General features: G+C 49.0%; 1 protein-coding gene across 2 annotated transcripts in view; it reads left to right on the top strand.

The window, feature by feature from the left end:
• The window catches only part of TRIO (trio Rho guanine nucleotide exchange factor), a 356,120-nt gene that overhangs the window by 144,573 nt on the left and 193,908 nt on the right, over window positions 1-17,639 (top strand). For both annotated transcript variants that reach the window (XM_069556151.1, XM_069556152.1), the window contains exons 5-8: window positions 877-1,389; window positions 3,236-3,358; window positions 7,483-7,674; window positions 14,304-14,435. In XM_069556151.1, coding sequence (XP_069412252.1) covers window positions 877-1,389; window positions 3,236-3,358; window positions 7,483-7,674; window positions 14,304-14,435 — 960 coding nt within the window. The remainder of the gene's footprint in view (window positions 1-876; window positions 1,390-3,235; window positions 3,359-7,482; window positions 7,675-14,303; window positions 14,436-17,639) is intronic.

The raw sequence follows: 17,639 nt of genomic DNA, 5'->3' as shown, positions 1-17,639 counted from the left end.
CCACATTTTTTTTTCTCTTTTCCTTTGTCTTCATCTTTAACTCCCCCTCTTTATGTTTTCCTTGAGGCATCATAAGTAATATTAACTCCGCATCACATTCTGTTAGGGTGAGATGAAGGTTTATCGCCTAGGTTGTAATTGAGTGGAGCCTTGTGAGCCTTAGATTGTTATGTAGGTGATTGATGTGCAACCCGTGTGCTGCTCAGGGACTTCCTTGAGCAGTGCCGTGGTTGAGACTTCACCTTCTAACGCAGGGGTGCGGGTTCGATCCCTGGTTGAGGAGCTAAGATCCTGCATGCCTGGAAACCAGAAAACCAAAACAGGAAACAGGAGCGATATTGTAGCAAATTCAATGAAGACTTTAAAGATGATCCACATCAAAAAAAAAACAAAACAAAAATCTGTGCTGCTCAGAGTCACTGTGGATCTCTGCAAGTGAATGAAACAGTTGTTCTCTCTCCAGCTTTGTGAGAAGGGCATCTGCCAGCTTAGCTTCCTTGCTAACCCTTGAGCATTTTCTAAATTTTTAAAAAGTCACTCATGTTCCAGTGTGCCTAATGTAGTGAGTTAATTTCCACATTCTTGGAAAGAGATCAACTTTCTTTAGCTGTCATGAAATTCATGATTCTAATATTTTAGGTTTTCCAACTAACAGCCATGTGTTATTCTAATGAGTTTGTCTTTCACCGAGTGGACTAATGCTTCTTTTCATTTACATTTGTTTTAATGGGGCCAGCACAAGGTATGTTATGTTTTCTGTAAGTGGATTACTTGCTTCTAGTTTGAAAGTCTGTGGTTAAGTGTTACAGATTGCATTATGATAAGACCATGTAAGACGGGTTCATATTCTCACACGTGATTTTCTTTCCCCTTAAGACAAATATGGTCTCTTTAGAAGGCCTTACCAAAGTAGTTGATCCTTCTCAGCTAACGCCCGAGTTTGACGGCTGCCTGGAGTACAACCACGAAGAATGGATTGAGATCCGACTTGCTTTTGAAGACTACATTAGCAACGCGACCCACATGCTCTCTCGGCTGGAGGAGCTCCAGGACATCCTCGCCAAGAAGGAGTTGCCCCAGGATTTGGAGGGGGCGCGGAACATGATCGAGGAGCATTCCCAGCTGAAGAAGAAGGTGATTAAGGCCCCCATAGAGGACCTGGACCTAGAGGGACAGAAGCTGCTGCAGAGGATTCAGAGCAGCGAGAGCTTTCCCAAAAAGAACTCGGGCTCAGGCAACGCAGACCTGCAGAGCCTCTTACCCAAGGTGTCCGCCATGCTGGACCGGCTGCACTCGACGCGGCAGCATCTGCATCAGATGTGGCACGTGCGCAAGCTGAAGCTGGACCAGTGCTTCCAGCTGAGGCTGTTCGAGCAGGATGCTGAGAAGGTAGCGGAAGGGGCGGGGGTGCTGCCGTGCTTCCTGGAGGGAGGCTGCTGGGTCGCTGGGTCTGAGCACCCGAGGCTGATTTGGTCAGGAGAAAGGGCGGGGAAAAAGGGCTGGGGGGAGGCGAGCCACTCACGTGGCCTCAGTCCGAGAGCAGCGGTGTCAGTTCGGAGATCTCCCCTCAGTCTGCTTCCCAGCGTTTTTCATTGTGCATGAGTGGCTCTTCTAGAAACTTAAAGTGGCTAATTACTGATGGGTTTGGTTTAGGATGTCTGTAAGATAGACGCGAATATTTTCAATTAAAAGAGTGAAAACTTTATAGAATATATTATTGAAAGCAGTAATTATGCATGTATTTTTGTAATACTTGCTCTTCCACCCAGAAAAGCCAGTGAGAAAACACCCTTCAGATCTGTTATTGAATTTGTTTTCACAATAAAAGGCGAATAATGAATTAAGAATAATAACTTCTGGGAAATAACAGGCAATAATTACTTACGGTTTCCTGTCAAACCAGCAGGTCAGAGTGAGCTCTTGAATGTCCTAGCAGCGTGAAAACAGGACACTTACTTAGAGGAAAGGGTTGCAAGCTGTGAATGTGGGTGAATTGATGTGTGTTAATCTGAGCTCACTGAATCCTTTTCAAGGACAGGAAAATATTTTATAAAGTTAAGAAAGCATATTGAAGTCTTTGATGTAAAGGGATCCTTTGACAGGTGGCAGTCCAGCACTATTATCCCATACTATTATTTGGTAAGCTTCTAAGCTCTGTTTGTTTAAGGTGACCCGTGAATAGCACGGGGGCTGGGGTGTTGACACTCACACAGTTGCAGACCCACAAACCGTGCTCTCTGCCTCTAAAACAAAGGAGCTGCTAAATGACTCACCCAGGGATGAGAGGCTGAAACAGTTTGGTAGAATCAAGGCTCCAGCCTCAGTTCTTTTGATTCCATATATTATGATGTCTAGTTGAACACAACTTTTTGCCGCACTTAAAGATGTGTAAAATGAAAATACAGGTTCTTCATTTATTGAAAAGTATAGACACTCCATTTACTTCATTTATCTGCATGTAATTAGACCCGTGCAGTTCAAACCCGGGTTGTTCAAGGGTTAGCTGTAGTGCCTTGTCAGAGATGCTAGAAACCTTCCTTTCAGTTACTCAACAAGCAAGTGACTGCCCCTAGGTTCCGGTTCACATCACAGAAGTAGTGTTAATGACAATCATTTCTTTTCCCTTAAATGTTTTCCTGGGAACAATATAATTAACATCATTTTCCAGGTAGCATCTCTGTTGAATCTTAAGAGGGGTGTCATTGTTAAAGTTTTCCCGATTTCTTTTTATTTTCACAGTAAATTTTATAGTTTGCACAGGGTTTTTTTTTTTTTTTAATTCTTTTTGCATTAAAGAGCATAATCTCTTAGTCATCGAAATTGCCGTCAGTAATCTGTGGGCAGAGCAACACCCCTCCAGAGACCTGTAAGTTTGTAATTTCACCTAACGGGTCTTTAATTGAAGAGCAATGTGGCTAATTATGTGGTTCAGTATAGCAGAGAGTCAGAAGATTGGAGTTTTAATCAGCCTGGGGGATCTGAATGACCTCTCCTTACATATTTACTTCTTAATTCCTCATCTGTCTAAGGAGCACCCTAGGTAAGATTGTCTTGGCAGCTCCTTCAAGTTCAGAACTGTGACTTGGTAGCTGTCTAGCGTCTTCTGGGCCCCAGCGCCGCAGGGGTTCTTGGCAGAAGGACACCACCCTTCCTTGGTTTGGTCTGGTTCCTGGGCCTGTGTCAGGCCTCTCTTTCTCGGGAGTGATCCCAGGCTGTCTTTTTTTCATCCCGGTAGATGTTTGACTGGATCACACACAACAAGGGCCTGTTTCTGAACAGCTACACCGAGATTGGGACCAGCCACCCTCACGCCATGGAGCTCCAGACCCAGCACAACCACTTTGCCATGAACTGCATGGTAAGGCACCGGGGCACAGGGGTGTCCTGCTGCTGAGCGAACTGTGGCAGACGGAGGAGGGTATTTACACGGCTCCTTCCCAGCACGTTGCCCAGAGCTCGTGTAGGGCCTTCTGACAATCCGATGTAGCAGCTGACCTCCAGTGTGGGAGAGTCTCTGTGGTAGCAGTGTGTAGGTAGCTTGTTTTTAAGTTTGTAAGCAAACAGAAGTGAAAACAAGCAAGCCAACCAACCAGTGAAACTTGAACCAGTTCAGTTGGCCAGCCCACAGGCATGGTTTTGATGCTGGCTTCTGAACTGTCCCTCTCAGGAGCCCGCGGGGCTCTTTTCAGAGGCTGAGTCGCATGAACCAGCCAGCCCTTCGTGATGAAGACGTAAGCCAGCCTGCTGCCATTCTCAGGGGCATCTTCCAGTTCTCCTAAAACGTGAGCCTTCCTCCCAAGTTGAGTGGAGGGCCGGCGGTCTGACATCAGTCTTTCCCGCAGTCCTGTGGCTCTCTGGATGTCCTTGGCCTGTTGTGGATACGACTGGGGTTGCTGCAAGATTGCAGTGCAGAATTGCCCAAAAGAACCCAACAGTGAATTTTAAATAACAGTCTTAGTATAGTTTTGGATAAAGCTATACATTGTTCTGTAGGACAAAGGGTTCCTTCTGTAGAGAGTTACTCTAGGAATTTTCACTTTAGAGACAGTTTTGGTGTGGACTTTGCGCCAGACCTGTGGAAGTTAGCTAGCCCTCTTTGCCTGGTAATGTGTTGTCTAAAGAGCATTGAAACGATACAAAGAGGGGGTCGTTATTTAAATTAGTTCAGTAAGAGGCCATTTCATTAGAGTTCAGTCCACAAAGTGCTTCACTTTGGGTAGTTTCAGAAAAAATGTTCAGCAATTAAAATTTTTGTAATAAGCACTATCCCAAAAGTCTGATACTGTTCTTGAGTTTGAGGTAAGATAATTTTGGGGTTAAAGATTTAGCCTGGGTGTAGATGAGGAGAATGAAATGTGGGCCTTTATGGGAAGCATCCTAGAAGACTTTTTTTTTTTCTCTCCTAACAATTTCCTGTCAATTTTTCAAAATATTCAGAAGCTTCCAACTAATGGTGAAAGACACATTCAGCCCACCACTATCACATACTTTAAAAACTAGAAGTACTGAAATATATTTTATAAAAACTAGAAAGGAGCAGAAAGGGTCCTCTCCCTCCCTCAGTGTTGCTAGTGATTAGGAATCAGCAGACGATGAAGAAGCTGGGCATGTGGGTTATTAATGTAGAGGTTTTTAATTCTGAGTTCTGTTTACTGTGCCACCTTGGGCAGCCTGATTAATCTCTTTGAGCCTCAGTTTCCTAATCTCTAAAGTGGGGATAATTTCTACCTAACATGGTGTTGCATTATTTTACTTATGATGTTCGTGTAAGTTACCAAGCAGAATTTATCAGGTAAGTACTGCGTAAATGGTAGTTGCTACCACTGGTGTTATCACCTCATTAAAAATACTGTCAGTAATTTTAGTATATTATGGTAAGGAAGAAACTCTTAAAAGTATGGGTAATACCTCTTCTTTAGGTTTAAATATGTTTTCTATTTTTCTATGATGCACTTCCGTCACTCCTCTAAGTAAAACTTTTAATTTAAAAAGACTATAGTCACTTGTGCACTGCAGGGTGACAACTGTTGGGGGCGCTTTGCAGGCCTCTCAGCTCCTAGTTCTCAACACCTCCGCGAGTCCCTCATGTGTCTGGGACATTTACTTAGGCAGGAGAGGGGCCTGTTAACCTTCAGCCCTTTCTTGTGCTGTCTAGTGTGTTTTAAACATTTTTGATAAAATAGAAGTACTAGATGTCGGGGAGCAAAGTCGACTTTCAGTTCAGTTCAGTTCAGTCGCTCAGTCGTGTCCGACTCCTTGCGACCCCATGAACCGCAGCACACCAGGCCTCCCTGTCCATCACCATCTCCTGGAGTTCACTCAAACTCACGTCCGTCAAGTTGGTGATGCCATCCAGCCATCTCATCCTCTTGTCGTCCCCTTCTCCTCCAGCCCCCAAGCCCTCCCAGCATCAGAGTCTTTTCCAGTGAGTCAACTCTTCGCATGAGGTGGCCAAAGTACTGGAGATTCAGCTTTAGCATCATTCCTTCCAAAGTAATCCCAGGGCTGATCTCCTTTAGAATGGACTGGTTGGATCTCCTTGCAGTCCAAGGGACTCTCAAGAGTCTTCTCCAACACCGCAGTTCAAAGTCGTCAATTTTTCGGCGCTCAGCTTTCTTCACAGTCCAACTCTCACATCCATACAGAAAGTATTTTAAGGGACAGCAGTGAGGTGGTGCCCATTCTCCCATCACAGGGGTTTTAGAGGCTCTGATGGTAGGAATCTGGGTGGAGCCACAGCTAATGTGGGGAATTGTACACTGCCGTGTCTGTGCACGCTCGTCTGGGCTGTGTGCCATGTGGCTCCTTCATCCTGCCGCAGTGATAGAGGCATGGCCCAGGCATGATTTAGACAGTGGTCCTCTGTATGTGGAGTGCAGGCAGTTTGAGGGGATGGAAGCCATGCAGGCCCTGAAACAGATGGAGGTGGATGCAGCCCCCTCTGTGGGCCCCCTGCTGGAGCCATCTGGGTGGACAGCTTGTCCCCAGATCCTGACAAGGGCACCTGCTGATGCTCTTTCGAACAGATCTTTGGGGTAGATTTTCCTCTTTAAGGATCCAGAGAAAGCAAAACTTGGTGAGTCTGGTCAGTGTGTCCAGTGGGAGAGAACGTGTATGAGAAGGAGAGGCGTTGCTCCTTAGAGGACAGTCTTTGGGGCACTAATGCCACACGAGGCCATGAGGCCAGTTCCCCTCGGATGGTGTCCTCCACTGCCCATCAGAGCCTCACAGATGCCCCCGCTGCCTGCCGGGCGAGCCCCACACCCGGATGTGGGAGCTGGTTCCAGCCCGCAGCCCAGAAAAGTGCCTCAGCGCCTGGAGTCTGCGGCTCTGTAAACCCAGATGAAGGCGACTCTGTTTAGCTGAGGCTGCGATCAGGAGTGGATGAAGGGAATGAGTCAGTGAAGGTACAGAGAACACCAGGCGCGTCCTGTCGGGCGCTTCCCTGGGTCACTGCGCACGGGGCGACAGTGACGAGGCTGGTGCAGGGGTCGGAGGGCGAGGCAGCGGGAGATGGCCTGAGGACCACGTGGGCAGGAGGGGCGGGAGGAAGGGTGTGCGGGAGTTCAGGCAGGTTGGGTAACCCAGTTTGATTTAGGGTGAAGGTGACGGGAGCCAAAGGCGAGGCTGCGATTTGGGGAGACCCAGTGCACGGTGCAGTGTTGGGATGCGTCACAAAAGTCTTAGTAATAATAAATATATATGAAGAGCAGCAACAACCGAGGCTTCACTGAAAGTGCGCATTCCGCACCCTGCCTTTGCTTTAAGGATCATGTGATCCTTAAAGAAGATGGAAGGCAGAAATGGAAATACCATATGAGAACTTCTTTTGCAAGAAAAATGCCCTTTTTAAAAAAAAAGAAAAAAAGAGCTTTGTACCCTTATTTTTGCCACAAGCTACTGGACTCGAAGAGAGAGATTTCAACACAGCAGAAAAGCTCATTTGAAGTTGGAACAGAGCATTGCTCTGTCGGTGCCGCGATTCCCGTTCCCCGGGGAACGCGGATGCGTTTGCAGGTTTCCTCTTGGCACCAGCAAGCTGACTTGGGCTTGTGTGGAAGGGAGGGCTTGTTTCCACACAGAGTAGCCTCTGGTTGCCACGTACAGAGTCTGTCATTTCTGGGTCCTCGTGACAGACTACGGCAGTGGCTCCCGCAGTTCTGGGTGACAGCTTGCCGTCTGGACCCTTCTCAGTACCGGAGGCCAGGGCGTGGGTCAGAGGGCGCTGTGTGCATCGCTTCTGTGCCCCTCCCAGCTGGTTCACCCATAATTCTGCAGTTTTAAAAATAGAAACTAAAATCAAGGCTTAGGGTTTATGGAAATCCGGATAGCAGCACACGTCCTTTTATCTACCTGCTGATCCTGCTATTAAAATGTGACTTTTAAGTTCATAGGTGGCTTCAGATAGCACGTTCTGCATCTGTCAGAGCGGTACCCCATGCGCCCCACCCTGACCAGCACCCCCTTCTCGCCCCTCCGCAGAACGTGTACGTGAACATCAACCGCATCATGTCGGTGGCCAACCGCCTGGTGGAGTCGGGCCACTACGCCTCCCAGCAGATCAAGCAGATCGCCAACCAGCTGGAGCAGGAGTGGAAGGCCTTCGCGGCCGCCCTGGACGAGCGCAGCACCTTGCTGGACATGTCGTCCGTCTTCCACCAGAAGGCTGAGAAGGTCAGTGCCTGGGAGCTCGGCCCCTGCCCACCTCCCCCAGCCCCCTGCATCCCCACAGCAGAGCCTCGGAGGCCACCAGGGCGCTGAAGCCACCCCACGGCGCCAGACGCCCGTACCTCACCCCTGCAGACCCGGGGTGCTTCTGCACCCCACGCATGCAGGTTGCAGTGTCATCCCCGGTCGCCCCGGCTCTGGCCCCTCTGCCGTCGCGCCCCATGCGTGCAGGGTGCAGTGTCGTCCCCAGTTGCCCTGGCCCGTCTGCCGTCACGCCCCACGCGTGCAGGCTGCGGTGTGGTCTCTGGTCGCCCCGGCCCGTCTGTTGTCGCGCCCCACGCGTGCAGGCTGCAGTGTGGTCCCCGGTCGCCCCAGCCCCTCTGCCTTCGTGCCCCACGCGTGCAGGCTGCAGTGTGGTCCCCGGTCGCCCCAGCCCCTCTGCCTTCATGCCCCACGCGTGCAGGCTGCAGTGTGGTCCCCGGTCGCCCCGGCGCTGGCCCCTCTGCCGTCGCACCCCACGCGTGCAGGCTGCGGTGTGGTCCCCGGTTGCCCCGGCGCTGGCCCCTCTGCAGTTGCGCCCCACGCGTGCAGGCTGCAGTGTCATCTCCGGTTGCTGTCTCAGGGCAGCAGTGTTCACGGGAGTTCCTTCTGGCCTAGCCCACTTCCCTGGTCCCCCGAGCCTGGAGAGGGCTGCTGGCCCTCAACCGGGCCGCAGGCCTGGGTTCTCAGCCTCCTTGCAGGGCCACGCTGTACCAGCCTGGGCCATGGTGGAGAAATGGCTTTGGGGTACGGTTTTCAGTGTCCCCCACAATTGTCAAGTTACTTGTATGGATTCAGACCTCACGCGGGCTTCACCTGCCGATGTGCTGGTCACAGTACCTTGTCTCAGAGTTAACATGTGAAGTGTGCTCCCAACACTCCCCACACACCCGCCAACGGGCATGCCTGCCTCAGCGAACACACTTGGAGGGCAGCGAAAGAGAGGGAGTTGCTGTGAGTCAGATGCTCGTGGTGGAAGCCTGGGTGGTGAGCCTGTTTCCCTAGACGTGTGGGAGGAAACTCAGGAACCTCTAGCCACTAGCAAGACGTGGGGAGGGGACAGGTGGTTGCCTTAGTTTGAAGGAAGAATACCGATAGAGCTTTCTCAGGGATAGTTATTTTGGGGGAAAAAACCTACATTCACAGGGATTTGCACTGATGCTGCTAAAAAGGAGATAGTGTCCTTTCATCTAGAAACAGCCTTGCTGGGTGGGTACAAGCCCCAGCTTGCCCGGCATCTCGGAGGAGTGGCTGGAATGTCACCCAAGGTGCTAATTAGGAGTGATCTCAACTCTGGGAACCTTGAAAGTGTGAAGCAGGAGGGGAAACGAACAGGAGTGCAAGGTGACAGAATTATAGCCTCGTGTGGAAGCTGTGAGTCGGGACCAGCGGGTTTCAGTGTCGGGTTTTCCTGCTAAGTTTATGCAAGAGGTAGTTTTGTGATAAAGGAGACACAAAGCCCCCACACAGGAGCAGTTTGAGTTAAAGTAATAGGAGCCCCTTCAGCTGAACACAGCACTGTCTCCGCTTCTGTGTAGCCACCTCTGGTGCCGTCACGGTCAAGGTCGTGGCGTGTCGTTCATTGAACATTCCTGTGCTCAGGAGAAAAGCTGTGTCGCCCCCACCCACATGCCGTCTGGGATGGTAGCATGGTGTGGGGTGCAGTCACCCCCTGGGCTGTGTGGAGGTGTGTGCATTGCTTGTGGGCCCCTAAAAATGCCCACCAGGACGATGTGAATAAATCTGAAACCTGGCAAGCCGGCTGGGGGACTCTTGGATGGTCTGAAGCACAAGGGAAAAATTTCTCTAACCACGGCAGGATCCGGAATTGCGGGTAACCCAGAAGATTAACTGCTGCTCTGCCCTGCCTGAAAGCAATGTAGAAATGTGGGTGCCATGAGATATTCCCCTCCCCAGTGTTTTATTATAAAAAAATTGTTGACATGCAGTAAAGTTGAAAGAGCCTAGGGTGTTTTTATTTGGATAAAATAGTGGCTCTAATTTATGAGCTTGAAGGAAACATGGCTAGAGGAATACATTGTTGAACAGAATTTCATGGGGTCTTGCATGAGCTCTGATGGTACTTGCGGGCTCCATCACTTCAGTGGCCAGAGAAGACGCCCCATAGGACCTTGGGGACAAAGTGGGCCCTTGAGAAAGGCTGGCATCTCTGATGGGCCCTGACTGAGGCCGTGCAGCTGCACCCAGCAACCAAAATGTGCAGATGGGACCCTAGGCTTTTAGGGTCCCGAACATTTAGGCTTCCGAAATGTTTCCTTCCCTCAAGTGCAGGTGCAGTGGTAAGGTCTGTCTTCCCCTTCACTGAGATTCAGGAGCGCAGAAGGTGGCATCACCGAGTGGTTTCCCTCTTCCCAGGAGAGAGTCTCCAAATAGGTCGCCTGTATTCCCTTTTTTTAAATTCTCTGCCTACTAGCTACGCTTAAGCTGTTATCATAAACTCACCAGGGATGGACCAGAACTCGGACATCATAGATGGCTTTCTATAGCCACCCCTTTGACCCTCCTCTGGAGCTCTCACTAAGGCTTTAAATCCGATTGGGGTGACGTAGGGCTCAACTCTGGGCCTGCAGTTGACAGTGTGGCTGAAGGAAGCCACCTTCGGGGAGGGACGGCAGCTCATCCTTGTGGGGGAGGGCGTGTGCGTCGCACCCCACCTGCTCGTGTCTCTGTGGGTGTTCTCGTGTTGGTATTCGCGTGTGGCTTTATGCACATAAATCTTGAGGTTACAGCCGGATGAGAATGATGTGAGACTGTGCCTTCCAGCGCTGTCTTGGCTTATCCTCTCCCACCCTCATCTCCTGTGAGGTGTGAACAAGGTCAGAGTATTCGTTTACAGAACTGGAGACACGGCCGAATGGCTAGTGGTTTGACTGGGAGACAATGTTTAGGGCTCGCTTTTTGGGGTCATGTGTTATATCCCTTTATATTAAGGAGCTTCATAGCAAAGCTGTTAGAATTACCTTGTTATAAATCAAAGAATTAAAGCAACTTGATTTTACGACACCTTAAAATCTTCAGTTTTCCCTGTTTTTTTAGAAAAATGACTAGAGTACTGTCCAGTGTGGTAACCAATGATCGCCTTTGGCTGTTTTTAGCCTTCATCTGTCCTGTGATTTTGCTGGGCAGAGAAGGGACCCTATCTCTCTTCAAGGAACCAGGAGACGGGAGTGTGTTTATTCATAGTCAGGGAGTAGAAATGATGAAAGAAACAGTAGAGTAATATTTCCTAGAAATGAAAGCAGAAAATGAGGAAATTAGAAATAAGAAAGGAAACTCTAAACTTGGAATTCATACATGTGTTATATATATATATAAAATTCACTGAGCCTTAATTTTTCCAAAGAGGAGAAAGCCCCTCTCAATAAGGGCTTTAAGCGTTTACATTCTAGGAAGTTCCTGTCTCTTTGTCTCCTAAATCGGGCTAACCACCTATGTTCAGCTGATGCTGTATCAGGTGCTCCTGGTGGGCGTGAAATTGACTAGGCTGGACGATCTCAGCAAACTGGAAGTTCCCACTCTCAGCAGATGGAGGGCAGTGGCATAAATGCTTCTGAAAATAAGGCTGCTAGTTAATTATTCAGGCTCTCCTTTTAAAGCTTACGTATTAATCACTCTTCCCTTGTCTGCCTGCCTCACGTTTGCAAACCGGCTGACCCAGCCTCCTGCCATCCTCTCTGAGCAGTGCTAAAGCGACCACTCTGCTGAGCATCAGAATCCCCAGCTCTGAGGCCGGCTCCTGCTTTGAATTCAGAGGTGCCTGGAATTCCCTTGCACTCTCCTGCCTCTCCTCCACGTCTGGCCAGATGTTGTGTGTTCACTCGTGTGGTTTTCCTGTTTAGTTGCTCAGTCTTGTCCAACTCTCTGTGACCCCATGGACTGCAGCACGCCAGGCTTCTCTGTCCTTCACTATCTCCCAGAGTTTGCTCAGATTCATGTCTACTGAGTCAGTGATACCATCCAGCCATCTCTTCCTCTGTTGTCCCCTTCTCCTCCTGCCCTCAGTCTTTTCCCAGCATTGGGGTCTTTTCCAGTGAGTTGGCCCTTTGCATCAGGTGGCCAAAGTATTGGAGCTTCAGCATCAGTCCTTCCAGTGAATATTCAGAGTTGATTTCCTTTAGGGTTGACTGGTTTGATCTCCTTGCAGGGCAGAGGAGTCTCAGGAGTCTTCTCCAGCATCACAGTTCGAGAGCATCAATTCTTTGACACTCAGGCTTTATGGTCCAGCCCTCACATCTGTACATGACTACTGGAAAAACCATAGTTTTGACTATATGGGCCTTTATGGGCAAAGTGATGACCTTTGTCAGCAAAGTTGTTTGGTTTACATTTGAGCATTTATAGCATCAGAGCCTCAGCTGGTGCTCTGATCCCACTAGAGTACAGCAGCCTTCGTCTGTTGTCTTCCGTTAGAAAGTGTTGGGCTGTGTGCTGGACGTCCTCTGTTGTTCCAAGCCCAAACTGTCTGTCAAGATAGTAGGAGGTGTGTGCGTGTGCAAGGGTGGTAGTCAGGTTTCTAAACCAACATCAGAGTCCCTCTCCCTCCCATATTCACAGGGCACATTATTGTATTAATAGGCTCTAGGAGGTTCTGTTGTGTGGGTACCTGTTTTTGACACAAAGTTTGATCCTAGCGACTTTTTTCTTGGTGCTGCACCTGTTAACATCCTCCTCCTTCTTGGCTGTCCAGTGGGGATTGCTGCTCTGGTTCGGATCTCCTTTGGGTGTCGAGCTTTTCAGAAGACGTTCGGGACCTGGAGCTGGCCCTTTAAGGGTTGCCATCTTCTAAATCAAAAACAAAACCTGTGCTTGCACAAAAGTCCCATGAAACCATGGGACCATGTAAACCATGGTTTACAAAGAAACCACGGTCAGGCTTCTTTCTGTCGTTGGTTTGTTTTAACCCAGTGAACTTAGATGTACAGAGTCCTTTTTCCATGAGGTGTCTGTGTTATAAGGTGCCCTATGTTTTTGCAGGTAAATAGAATTAGTACCTCTCAAGATACTTTAAGAAACTATAAGTAAGTTAAGTAACTGCAGGCATCCATAAAACTGCTCGAAGGTTTCTCTTTACTGATAGCCTCAAAAATTGGGGTTAATTACGTTTTAGCAGTGTTTTTGACTGCTTTTAGAACACCATCCAAGAAATGCTTAGAAATACGCCTAAGTAGTCATATGTGTGTGCATGAGAATGGGGAGAGGCATAATATAACTTCATTACTCCTACTGTAGCCCTGGTGATGTCAGGAGGAACCATGGGGGAGAGTGATGAACACCTTCCCTGAGGCCTACCTGGGTGTAGTCATGTTTAAAGCCATGTGAAACCACGTACCTTCAGATGACACTTAATGCCTTGTGAATTGGTTTCCAGCCCTGGGATTTTCATGCAGATATTTTTCTGAACCAATACATTAATAATAAAGGGATTTTTAGAAACAGTGGTTACTTAGGTGGCTTGTCTAAGTTTCTAAAAATGTCCTACGTACCCAGGAGGTTATTCTCATATATATTTTAAGAGACTCGTAGCACATTTCTCGTCTGGCAGGTCAGTTACCGTGTTTTAAATAGTCACGCTCTGCATTCCCTGATGAGTGGAAAGACAGCGAGAAACTAGAGAAAAGAGGAGAAACCCAGGGAAATGCGTTGATGTCTATTTATTTGAGTTAGTGTTAATTGAATTCACATCCTTAATTGAGCCTTCTGCTGCTTGTCTTTGACACTTACTGTGATGGATGCTGTTGGTATCTCCCTAGGAAGTTTGGCTGTGATTTCTCAGCTATTGGTGAGCCCTGGGGTGGGGCTGGCAGTGGAGAATGCTGAGGACAGGTCAGCAGCCGTGGCCTAGGACTGCAGCCTGCAGGCCCTCCCCGTTTATGTGCACAGTGGGGACACCCCAGAGATTCCGCTGTCTCCCTTAGCCTTGCTTCCCTCCAGAGGGCACAGCTCTGGAGTTTCGGCCTCCTTCCCAGGGTCTCCTTTAATTCCCCGTGTGTATTTACTCTTGAAAAGGTAGGCAGATGGATGCTCTGGTCTTCGTACTGTTAGGTAGATGACTTCAGGAATCTTCTGCTGCCTTTGTAATGAAAGAGGAGAGCAGGAGGGCTAGACTGCAGCTCTGGGAGTAGTCCAGCTTGCTGTGCGGCTGAGGCTGGGGGGTGCAGGTGGACCAGGTGGCCATGCCCCCCATGGCCAACAGCGCAGAGCAGATGGAAACGCGGATTCAACCGTGAAATGGGAGAGTTAACCAGGAGGCCTGAAAAACAGCCAACTCAAGGCAAAGGCGCTCCCAGGAGTGACCACAGAGCCACCCAAGGCTGTCATTTCAAATGCAGCTTCTTGGGCCCACCTCCAAATCTGCCTGAAGCTGGAGGAAGGGATGGGGCGCTGGTTTGCAGAGTCCAGGAATCTGGTTTGAGAACCCAGGTCAGTGCCATTAGATTCAGGGAGTCAGCCACGCTCTCTTCCTAAACACTCTCTCAGCCACCCTTATTTCAAAGCCATGTTGAAAGAGGGTTACTTCTCAATATTGTTTGCTGTTGGTAGACATCATCTTTTTATTTTTGTTTAAACCACCTCAGTATATGAGCAACGTGGACTCGTGGTGCAAGGCCTGCGGTGAAGTGGACCTGCCCTCGGAGCTTCAGGACCTGGAGGACGCTATCCACCACCACCAGGGCGTGTACGAGCATGTCACTCTTGCTTACTCCGAGGTGAGCGCACAGTTCTTCTACCGTGGTGGGAAAGCAACACGGTTTTTGTGTCATAACACCTGAAGCCGGAAAGATCAAAGCTTTGGCTAGCCTAGAATAAAGGCACAAGTTCCGAGCTGCAGTTTCCTTGTGACTTCTGAGTTCCGTGGAGGGTGAGGCTGGTAAGTAAGAGGATGGAGGCAGACAGCAGACTCCTCATAGCCCTGAGATGTTTGTGGATTTTCTTCAGAGTGCTCAGATTTTCATCTGCACTAAGAAATGAAAGTCTTAACCTTTTTGACTGCACATAATTAGGAAAGATGAACGTTACGTGCAGTGCAGTCTTGCCAAACTCCGGTTGCTCTTCCTGAATGCACCTTTCTAGAACAGAGGGGAATCTGGTGCAGCGTCCTGTTTTGGACGTCGCAGCACATGTGGTGGATATCACGTGTGTCTGGCTACTTGCTGTTTCAGAAATCTCAGTGGAGCGTTTTCTTTATTATTATAAGCTCATTATTTAACGTATCCTTGCTTTATCTTCTGCCACCTTCTGTGCCAGGCTTTGCTGTCAGGCCATGATGTAACCACTTATTTCATGCCTGCAGCTCTGGGGCTGGGATTGTTCCCCCCACCTCTTACAAATGAGGAGGGAGCAGCACAAAGTGACCTCCGCCCGGTCCTCAGCTGTAGGAAGTGGAGGGGGGACTGACCCCAGGGAGGCTGCCCGTGTGTCTCAGCCACCGCTGTGCTCCCTCCGTGTCTTATCACACGTTAGATGCGGTGATGACACCAAATACACACCAGGTCCGGGTGTGTCAGTCTTGTCCACGTTGTGGTCATCTGACCCTTCCGACCCAGTCTCCTTTTGTTTATGATGCTGGTTAAGTTCCTGGAGGTGAGTGGGGAGTGGGTGGGAGGTCAGTGTGTGCTTGCTTTCTGCACCTCTACTGAGCATCTGATCGGGAAGATTCCCGTGAGACTCCAGGGAGAAAATGCCTCAACCGACCTGCGGAGAGCTGAGCCCAGAGACGTTTAAGAAATAGTCAGCCTTTTGTACCCGTGGGTGTGCGATGTGGATGTGCAGGGCCAGCTGTTCTAGGCTGTTTTATACAAGACACTTGAGCATCCGCTGACTTTGGTGTCTGTGGGTGGGGAGAGTCCTGGAACCATTCTCCCTCATTACCAAGGGATGACTGTGTTTAAATCCAGATCTTCCTTGATCTGAACCACAGCCACACCTGTCAGAGTTGTCTGGCATTTGCTTTTCAGTCTTGACACATCCTTGTATGCCAAGCAGTTATCATTCTCACGTCCTTGAGCCCAGGTCTCCTGACCCTGTTGTGTCCATGGACACAATTAGATGGACATGTGGTATGCTACACTATTTGCTTCAGAACGTGGTCTGATCTCCTGCCCATGAAAGTTGATATCTATGTATTTAAGTCTCTGGGCACCTCTTTACTTAACAGGATCCCTTTTAAACACTATTCTATGTTGTCATGCAATTATAACATAATCAACTCTGTATTACGTTTCTTAATGTTGTATCCAGTGTTTATTAGGAACTGTATAAATAAGTGATAGCTTTTTTAAGAGTAAAAGTGAAAATTGAATAGATTTTTTAATCACACTGATTGATGAGGAAAGTGTGAGTTCCAAAAAACGTAAAGTTCTTTCTCCCAGTGTACCATCTCCATGGCGACATCTAATTTTGACCTGTAACACAGAAAATCATGCTTACTAATGATTTTCTCGGGAGCTGCTTTGATTGCAGTGGTAGCTTCCAGATTACCGTGGGCATGAACAGTTCTCACACCAGGTGATTGGCAGGACTGGGCTGCAGTATTGGCCTGCAGGAACTTAGCTCGGCCTCGCCTGACCTGACCAGTCTCATCCTCCAGCCTGGTGGCCAGGCAGCCTGCCCGTGGCCCTTGGCATTTCTGGCAAAGCACAGAATTCTCTCACCATTTCCACTGCCTTCTAAAAAAAAGGGTCATCTTGACATGGGAGCTTCGATTTACCTATGATACAATTTCATTAGATCTTAAATTGGCACTAAAGTTTAAAATAATCTGATGGCAAGTAAACAGCTTCCCTAGCTGTGTCATACCACAGTTTTTAGCCTAAAACATGTTTGCAGCTGAGCTGTAAATTCAAGGCCATGGTGGTTGGAACTGGATGGGCAGAGAAGACTTTCAAAGGAGGGATTTCTTTTTTTTTGCCCTTTAAATTCTTTAAAATCTGAAATGGTTTCAGGCTGTAGCAAAGTGTTAGAGCAGAGAGCTCCCCTCAACCTTGACCAGATTGCCGAGTTTTATGCGCTATCTGTGCCCCCTGCCCCCCACCCGTCTCCAGCTTGATAGCACATCACCACTGATACACACAGCCATCCATCCAGCGGACCATCTCCGTCTCCCTCGTCCCAGCCACATCGCTCTTTCCAGCCCCAGAAGCATGCCGCGGGCCTATCTTCACACTGAAACATTCCTTAGTCTTTCACTGTCTGATGTCTTTGACAGTCAGAGATTCCAGGCCTTTCCTTCTGTAGCATGACCCTCAACCCCTCGCCCGTGTGGGCTGACTGGGCCAAGTGTCAAGGCAGGGGTGCAGGATGCCAAGCCCTCCTGCAGCTGTCGGTGCCAACCTTGGCTGCCTGGTGAGCTGGGTGTCTGTAAGGTTTCTCCAGTGTAAACTCCCCAGTTAAAAGTTTGTCTTGGATGAGCAAGTTGTGGGGCAGTGTGCGGATATAACAGGAAACACTTTGATTTGAGGATAAGGCCATGAGTGCTGGAGAGGGCCGTGGGGCTGGGAGACCCTCCAGGCTCAGCGTGGAGGGCTGTGCCCTGTTGGTGAGCCACACTCTGTGAAGGAAGCGCCGTAGATGATGCTGGTTTGAGTTGATGCATAAAAGTTTTGAAGACGAATCACTGTTTCTTTACAACACGCCGAATATATGTTCACTTCAATAAATGACTGCCTTTATGCAGCTTGTGTATTTTGCCCACTTTGATCAAATTCTGGAAATACTGTCCTCGCGCTGGGGACCTGACACAGCGCCATGTTCAGGCCTCGCTGACCTGTCACAGGTCGTACTTGGCTCTTGGTTTGTCGCGTTTTGCAGCCACCAGCAGTGATCTCCAGGTATTGATCTCTTTCTTTAGATCAGAGCAACAGTCTGCATGCGAGTGAAGGGGACTCCTGCTGGAGACACTGAGCTCTAATCAG

The sequence above is a fragment of the Ovis canadensis genome, chromosome 16 (assembly GCF_042477335.2).
Source record: "Ovis canadensis isolate MfBH-ARS-UI-01 breed Bighorn chromosome 16, ARS-UI_OviCan_v2, whole genome shotgun sequence".
In the NCBI taxonomy this organism is placed as follows: Eukaryota; Metazoa; Chordata; class Mammalia; order Artiodactyla; family Bovidae; genus Ovis; species Ovis canadensis.
Note: the sequence above shows the minus strand (reverse complement) of the source record. Positions and strands in the feature narration are given on the sequence as shown.